Below are 8,307 nucleotides of genomic sequence, written 5' to 3'. Positions count from 1 at the left end.
TGTGTGTGTGTGTGTGTGTGTGTAAGTATGTGTCTGTGTACATATGGAGCAACCAGGATTTCACATGCTATGGAAAGGATATTCCTTTATTATTTTTTTCTTCTTCATTTGGATTTTCTCTCACCTGGTTTCCAGTTTGCTCACTGGCCAGAGACACTGATGCCAGCTTTGTGTCTGCATCACTAATCAGCTCCTGGGTTTTTTTTTTTCTCAAACAACTGTTTGAAACAACTACTGGAATATTGTCCACAATAAGCTGGAAGTTTGTTGTAGCTTGCCTCAGATCTAACTGACTGTATGCTATAGTGTTAACTTTTCAAACAGCTCTTAGCACTTTTATACTAATGACCCACTTGTGCATTGATTTTCCTTTAAAAATGCTTGTTGTGAAAGACACGGATACCCAGTATGCTTAATGTGAAAGGAAGATATGTTCTGTTTTGTAAAGGAACTTTCAAGTATTGTTGTAAATACTTGGACAGAGGTTGCTGAACTTAAAAAAAATTAATTTATTATTATAATGACCTAATTTATTAATCTGAAGATTAACCATTTTTTTGTCTTAGAATATCAAAAAGAAAAAGGTGTTCTAGCTGTTTGCATCAAAGGAAAAAAGATTTATTATCAAGGGGCAATATTTTTATCTATTTCCAAAATAAATTTGTTAATGATATAATGTTACTGAGATAGATTTACATCAGCCTGATTAGTATAAAATTTTGTTGACAACTTATCCATTCCTGGCATAAGAAAAAAAGAAGAACTTTATCAAAAAAATTGTAAATGCTTGCTTTTTGTTTTTTCAATCATGCCCATATGAAAATACTAACAGGATATAGGGCAAGGTGTAAATTTTTTTTATTATTTTAAAGATATGATTTATCCTGAGTGCTGTATCTATTACTCTTTTACTTTGGTTCCTGTTGTGCTCTTGTAAAAGAAAAACAAATATAATTTCCTGAAGAATAAACCGGGCATATAGCACTTGGAGTGCACCAGAGTTCTGTAGTTTTGTTTTGTCTTGTCCTGGCTTTCGGCAGCAAATAAACACTAACTCAAAACCACGCGCTTCAGAAAGACTTCCGATCCAGAGTGAAAACAAAACGGTCTCCCAGCACTGCCTGCTCAGCACACCTCCAGCAGCCAGGGAGGCCTGGGTATCCCCCAGCAGCCAGGGCGGCCTGAGTATCCCCCAGCAGCCAGGGAGGCCTGGGTATCCCTCAGCAGCCAGGGAGGCCTGGGTATCCCTCAGCAGCCAGGGAGGCCTGGGTATCCCTCAGCAGCCAGGGCGGCCTGGGTATCCCTCAGCAGCCAGGGCGGCCTGGGTATCTTCCAGCAGCCAGGGAGGCCTGGGTGTCCCTCAGCAGGTGGCCTTTCACCAAGGCCTCCAATAGAAGGCTGTCCTTAGACTGCACTGCACAGGAGGGCTGCTCCTCAGAAGACAAGTGCCTGCCTGCCTGCCTGCTGTCAGCCATAAGTGAGAAGTGTGCTCATCATTCGAATAGACTGAATATGCCTTTTCCAAAGTGCTGCATATACCAGGCCTCCTCTAGTTTTTTAATATCTCCATATATAGGGAGATACCGTAGAGATGGAACCTAAATAAGGAAAGTCTTTGTGTTTTACAGATACACCTTTAGACATAGTCTCTGGGTGATGTAAGTAACACTGCCTAGACCTGCCCCCAGGACTCCAGCTGTGCAGCCTTGCACAGGACACTTAGGGTATCCCGTTGGCGCTCACACACTTTCAGATTTTGAAACTTTGGATTTAAGATTCAGGTGCTTAACCCATCAGAAGTACGTCACGGTAGGTTTAGTTTTTGTTTAGTGGAGCATCCTATGCAGTTTACTACTGAAGAATAAGGTGTTTATGAGACAAAGTTGGGGAACCCACATAAAGAGAACTGTCTTGGTGGAAAAAAGCAGACACTCCAGAATAAGCCCTAAGCAGGTCCAGGGCTGTTGTGTGTCCTGGAGAGCTCTGCTGCTTTAGTCACACTACAAATTCTACTCTAATCCACTTCTTAAATTATTACTACTGTGTCTTCAGCGATTCAAAGGGACCTGGCAAATAGTCCGGCATCTCCACTATCAGGCAGGACGCTGAAGTCCATCAGACTTCCAACTGAGCCACAGTTACAGCAGCATTTCACCGCGGGGACCGGGAATGGAGACAGCCTGTAGACAACCTAACGACACTCATGTGGAGTGGTGGGCTGTCGCAGCTCTTTGGATTCTCACTGTCTAGCTAAAGAGGAAGATGGCTTGCCATTCCACAAAGTGTCGCAGGATCTGGAAAGGTCGCTTTCCTGCTTCAGCATCCTAAGCCAATGAAGCCTCCCCAGTGAGGACACTTTGTAGTGAATTCTACAGCAAGTCCAAGAATAGCACTGTGAGGGCAAAACCAAACAAAAACTCGAGACTCCTAAGTGTGTATATAATTTTATTAAATGCCACTGACTTGATTGAAACTGGCAAAACATGTTCATGATTAGTGTTGCAGCCATGAGCAGCTTTTTCTAGAAAAGCACACAGGTGTAAATAAAACTGAACACACCCATGAGAGAAGGCAGTACCTCAGTAGCTCCTTAAGCACCTTAGAGGCATGAGCCCCTTTCCACACACACTTCTTCACAGGACAGACACACCCAAAGTTCAAAATGATTCTGAATGGCATCCTAATGGCTCACATGTCAACAATGGTGAATCAAGCAGAAATTACAAAAATGAGTTTCCAACAGTGTCCAGCGTCCACAATTAGGCAAAAGCAATGCAGGTGGGTGGCACTCTGCTTCACAACAGCCACGCTGAATCTCAGTGTTTCTGGACAATACCGGTAGGGAATATTCTGAAGATGCTCTAAAACGCTGATTCTCGCCCTCACTGAAGAACAGCCACATTTGGACCACCCGGTGCTTTAATCTAGTTCTTCAGTGCAGTTCAGATGGAGGAATTCAAAACTGACAGCCACACTGTCAAAAACAACAGCATGCATGGTTCATGTTTCTCTCCTTGACTGTTAACTTAGAAACCAGTTCACAATGGTTACATTTACCAAACCCTATCTCTAGAATTCAAGAGTACCATAGTCCTCGTGGTGCTATAATGTGATGGATTAGTGAAGTCATGATCTATTAATACTGAATTGCAAATCCAAGTTCAAGTGTGTTGGGTCTCCAAAAGCCGGGACTCGTGACAGCATGTTCCAGAGTAATACCATAGGAAATCAAGCCTGGAGTCCAGAGAAGGGGAAGCGGCTCCCACCATACGCTGCTCTATGTCGGACACAGAACTACAATAAAGAAAAAAACAGGTGGAAATATATCTCCTGAATACACCTGGATTAAACATTAAGTGCTATAAGCATTCTCTGTGTATATGAAAAGTGTCATTGCCTAATGAAGACTGCATACTAATGCAAGGATCTGAAATAGCATTTAAAAGATGTTAAGAGGTTACAACCAACAATGAGAAGTTCTCTAAGACAAGTAATTAGACTTCTTCAGAAATGAGACACCTAAAGGCCATGTCTCTTGGGGTAGCATACCAGCTATAAGCCCATCACTCCAGTTCCATCCTGTACGTCCTGTAAGCACAGGCTGGGGAAGTCAACGGTGACAAATGAGAGTGCACACTCCCATTTCCATGTTGGCCCAGGGCATATTACTGAAGTCAGCAGTGACGGAGAGTGGTAGTTAAGTGAGGACTGCATTTGCCCACCAGCACCCGGTCCACCTTTGGTCAAATGGGGTCACTTTGAGTTCTTTCACTTCTACCCTTGCATTAAAAGTAGGGAGGTATTTTTACTTGGCTAAGCTATCGGTTAGGACAGTAAGACGGCCAGCTAAACCATAGAAGAAAGCACCTCGCTCTCCACTCTGAGCAACAACCCCTCCCACACAGAGTCTGATTACTGGTCTCCAGGAAAAGCAACAGTTGACAGGCTGGGTGGAAAAAAGCATTTTATTGCCCACAAGCCCACACTGGCACTTCCACCAAGCCCTGAACATCTCTACATTCTGTTCTCTCTTGTAGTTCTAGACTACAGCACCATTGCTGAAGTCAGTTCTGTCCAGTCTGCACAGCATCAGACAGACAGAAGCACAACACATGCAAAGGACAGCTCATAGGAAGTAAATACAGACAGCCAGACAGGCTCACCAATAGCTAAGCCAGAGTGGGAGGCGCAGGCCAAGGAAGAAGACACCTGCCTCCCCAAGTGGGAGGACAAGGCTTACAGTAATGGTCCTAGGTTTTCAAAGATCTCCAGCCTGTGCGATGCAGACCACAGGCTCTAATGTTTGCAGCTCACATCTCACCCAGAGGCCTGTTCCCCAGGCCATAACACCCTTCAGAAGCTACTGTCTGGCTGTCCTGGCGGTGCCCTCTAGATCCACTGTAATTTAAGACTGAGACATGTTCTTTAAGCTCATCTCATTCCTGTTTCATGTCTGGAACAAGACGGCTCAGAGCCGTCCAACTTTCATACCAATGCTAGCACAACACAAAAGCAAACAAAGATGTCAGGTTCAAGAGAAAAAAAAATCATTAATTCAATAGGGAGAAAAGGCCATCTATCAGGAAGAAACATCTTCTAAAAAGATGTCAACTCAGCCTTTTCCTCCCGTGTGAACCCGCTGGCAAATGGCTGGCTGCTGTTTTCCATGTCGTCTCTATGAGTGATACGTCTGTATCATTCATTGTGGGCCCTTTCCGTTTTATAAACTATAGCTGAATAAAAAGCCCACCAGAGATAGCCAATGTCTCAGCAGTCAGAACACTCTCCTCTCCTATTAACTAGTGGAAGAGAGAAGCCAAAGCAAGCAATACTTCGAAGTCAACTACACAATATTCAAATCTGGTCCATAAACAAATGCTACCTTGAGCATTCACTGAACAGCATTCACTTTTTCTATAACTGGATGAGCTCTCTGGTCCCTTCGACTGAGGACGTACCATTTGGATTTTTGCTCTTGGCACAGGGAAGCCCATGATCTTCTGTCTTCTTTCCCTCCTCAGTATCCACAGCCTGTGTGGTCCAGGTGACGTCCTCTAAGTCTTATGGCCCACAGCTCACCACTGAGAACTCCTGACTTTCCTTCCCCTTCTCTACCTGAAGTCTTGGTCTCTTCTCTGCTCCACTTGGCACTGTCCACAGTTCTCTTTCCTCTACCTTCCACCCTGGCACATGTGTCCTTCCTTTTCTCCTGACTGAGGCCACCCTTCCCAAGCTTCACAGGACCAACATCTCCATACCAGATACTCAGAAAGAGTGGTCAGTGTCATTTTTTAATTTTTTAAGAAATAATTTATTTTATTTTATCTTTTGACACAGTGCCTTACTATGTACCTCTTGGCTAGCATGGAATTCTCCATGTAGACCAGACTGGAATAAACTCAGAGATCTACCTTCCTCTGCTTCAAAAGCTAGGCTTTAAGGTGTGCATTACCAAGCCCAGAGCTCAGTGTCTTTTTAATATATTCCTAATTCCTGCTCCAGTGGGTGTTCACCACTCAGCTCTGGGACTTCTTCCCAGCTCAAGATCTCAAACAGAAGCCAAATTCTGTAGAGCCCTAATTGTAGTCATACATCACTTGCCTTCCTACCATCACTGAACGTTAACTAAGTTGTACATGCTTTTTGTCAAAAAGATGATACATCTACTGAGTAAGCACAGCCCCTCAGCCATGCTTCCACAGCATCGCAGAGCTCACCTCTCAGTATACAGTCGGTTAACAACTCACCTCTCAGTATACAGTCGGTTAACAACTCACCTCTCAGTATACAGTCGGTTAACAACTCACCTCTCAGTGTACAGTCGGTTAACAACTCACCTCTCAGTGTACAGTCGGTTAACAACTCACCTCTCAGTGTACAGTCGGTTAACAACTCACCTCTCAATGTACAGTCCGTTAACAACTCACCTCTCAGTGTACAGTTGGTTAACAACTCACCTCTCAGTGTACAGTCGGTTAACAACTCACCTTTCAGTATATAGTCGGTTAACAAGCTTGGAACTTTCTCACTGTCCTCCTTCATGGCATGCAGAACTACCAAGGAAGAAAAAGACAATGGCAATAACTTCGGGTCCAGATCAAAAGTTACATTTCATTTCACAGTTGTAGCCTCAATACAAATGAATGACATGGTGTAACTGATTCACACAAATTACAGTATCTTTTCTAGATAAGAGAATACAGTGAAGGCTCAGTTTAGAAGGGGGACTCGTTTCCCTGGTTCAGCATTGCCAAGCACCAGAGGCAGGAAAGAGATATGGACCATTCGTGGAGCATCTGCTTCATTCCAGTAAATGCTGGCAGTTGAAGGACTGTCACACAGACCGACAGTACAATGTACACTTTGATGAGCCCTGTTACCCTCATGAATCCTTAGAACTGGAGGACCTTCTTTAGAAAGTGGAGATTTAACTGTACTCTCTAAAGAGTACACTAGTAAGATTTAGTGAAAAAAATTAAAGATCAATGAAAAAGGCCTAGAAGACCTGCTTTGTTAATGAAGAAGATAAGGAACCATCTTCTAAAGGGAGGTTTTGCAGTGTGTGTGTATATGTGTGTGTGTGTGTGTGTGTGTGTGTGTGTGTGTGTGTGTGTGTGTGTGTGTATCTGTCTGTCTATCTGTCTGTCTGTCTGTCTGCCTGCCTGCCTGCCTGTCTGTCTGTGTGTGACTTTGTGTATAGGAGAATATATATATACACACATAAATAGTCTGTCTGTCTGCCTGCCTGCTGGTCAGTCTGTGTGTGACTTTGTGTATAGAAGAATATATATACACACATAATTATATTGCTGGGATCAAGCCTAGGGCTTCATGTATGCAGACTAAGTGTGTTAACCCTGAGGCACACCTGCCTGCCAGCCTTATGTTATGTTCTTGGTAAATACCAAAACTGAAAACTGAAACACCAGCCACTCAGCATCAGATTTTAGGTCTTGGGTTCTAATCTAAACCACCGAGGTAGAAAGATAAATTCACAATTGTACCTTCATAGTGAATGTTTTCCCTGGATGTATGAGAAGTCCATACCGTGTAACTGTCAAATCAGCCCTCTGGGGCTTTGAACCCTGGCTCCAGCACTTCTCTAATTATGAATAAGGTACTTTCCCACCCTGTGTACTAAGCTCATCGTCCATAACATGGAGATAATAATGAGGTCTAACTCAGAGGCTTGTTACTGAAGATCCAGCTCCTCATTACGTACAGACAGCATATAGGGACTAGTGTTAACCATAAGGAGCTAATATAGCTCTCATGACTACTATTATCATCACACCGTGGCTTCCTTCCCACAGCTTTGACGAGGAAGGCCACAGATGCATAAATGGAATTTTCCTCTATGGGTCTCGACCGTCACAGCATCATCAGAGCTGTCTTAGAGTGGATATCATTCTGTCACCCAAAGATGCCCAGAGATTCAGAAAAACTATGTCCATCTAGGAAAATATCACCTAAGAATGTTCTAGATATGGAACTGCAGTGACTACCTCATCCCTGAGCTGCAGCTCCTGGGCTCACTAGTCGCAGTTGTCTAAGCAATATTTACTCTCCCTTCTTTAGGCAAGCCTTAGGTTCAGCATTTCCGCTTTTAGGCTTCAGCTTTTTTTTTTTTTTAAAAAACTTCTCTCTAAAGTGACATTCCAGGAGCTGGGGTCATTGAGGGTGCAGCTGCCCTGTAGGAGACTCGGCCCTGTAACTAACCATCTTATGAGATCTTGGACACACAAATTTGCATGCTCTTGCTGAGAATGAGAAGGCTGACCACCCACCCAGCTAAGCTCTGGCTTCTTCAGCTCACACTGACTGGCATCACTTGGTTTACCTTTATCTGAATGTAAGACTTTTCATGTACTGCTCACTAAAATGTATAAAGGCCAAGGTTAGCAGGCAGCGAGTGGTTGAGAGGAAGCTGCTTGTCCCCCTTTGGGCTTCCTGCCGGAATGTCACTAACAGTATCCACCCACATGATATACACTTCCTTCTCATAAATCTAATCCTTTCTATTCTGTTTGTTTGTTTTGAGACAGGGTCTCTGTAGCCCAGGACGGTCAAATCTCAGGATCTCAGGGCACTCCTCCTACCTCAGCCCCCTCAGTCCTGGTTTACATATGGGAGCCACAGGGCTGGCGGTTATCCTATCACTTTCTTTGTTTATGAAATTTAGACAACTGTGTGTGTGTGTGTGTGTGTGTGTGTGTGTGTGTGTGTGTGTGTGTGTGTGTTTGGCATAGGGTGTTATCTGTATATCATATATGTGTCTGGCTGGCCCAGATGAGGACGTCAGATCTC

General features: G+C 43.9%; 2 protein-coding genes across 4 annotated transcripts in view; one reads left to right on the top strand and one right to left on the bottom strand.

Annotated features, from left to right (window-relative positions):
* Positions 1-1,000, top strand: part of Crim1 (cysteine rich transmembrane BMP regulator 1) — a 181,255-nt gene extending 180,255 nt beyond the window's left edge. For both annotated transcript variants that reach the window (XM_031356322.1, XM_031356321.1), the window contains one exon: positions 1-1,000. This exon is cut by the window's left edge and continues 1,501 nt beyond it. The gene's annotated coding sequence lies outside the window, so the exon portion shown is untranslated.
* A 1,432-nt stretch (positions 1,001-2,432) lies between these two features.
* The window catches only part of Fez2 (fasciculation and elongation protein zeta 2), a 39,886-nt gene continuing 34,011 nt past the window's right edge, over positions 2,433-8,307 (bottom strand). For both annotated transcript variants that reach the window (XM_031355757.1, XM_031355758.1), the window contains 2 exons: positions 5,988-6,053; positions 2,433-3,294 (listed from right to left, as the gene is read on the bottom strand). In XM_031355757.1, the coding sequence (XP_031211617.1) occupies positions 3,278-3,294; positions 5,988-6,053 (83 nt within the window). In that variant the 3' untranslated portion in view covers positions 2,433-3,277. The remainder of the gene's footprint in view (positions 3,295-5,987; positions 6,054-8,307) is intronic.

This window comes from Mastomys coucha, unplaced genomic scaffold (assembly GCF_008632895.1).
Source record: "Mastomys coucha isolate ucsf_1 unplaced genomic scaffold, UCSF_Mcou_1 pScaffold6, whole genome shotgun sequence".
In the NCBI taxonomy this organism is placed as follows: domain Eukaryota; kingdom Metazoa; phylum Chordata; class Mammalia; order Rodentia; family Muridae; genus Mastomys; species Mastomys coucha.
This window is presented reverse-complemented; position numbering and strand designations above follow the sequence as displayed.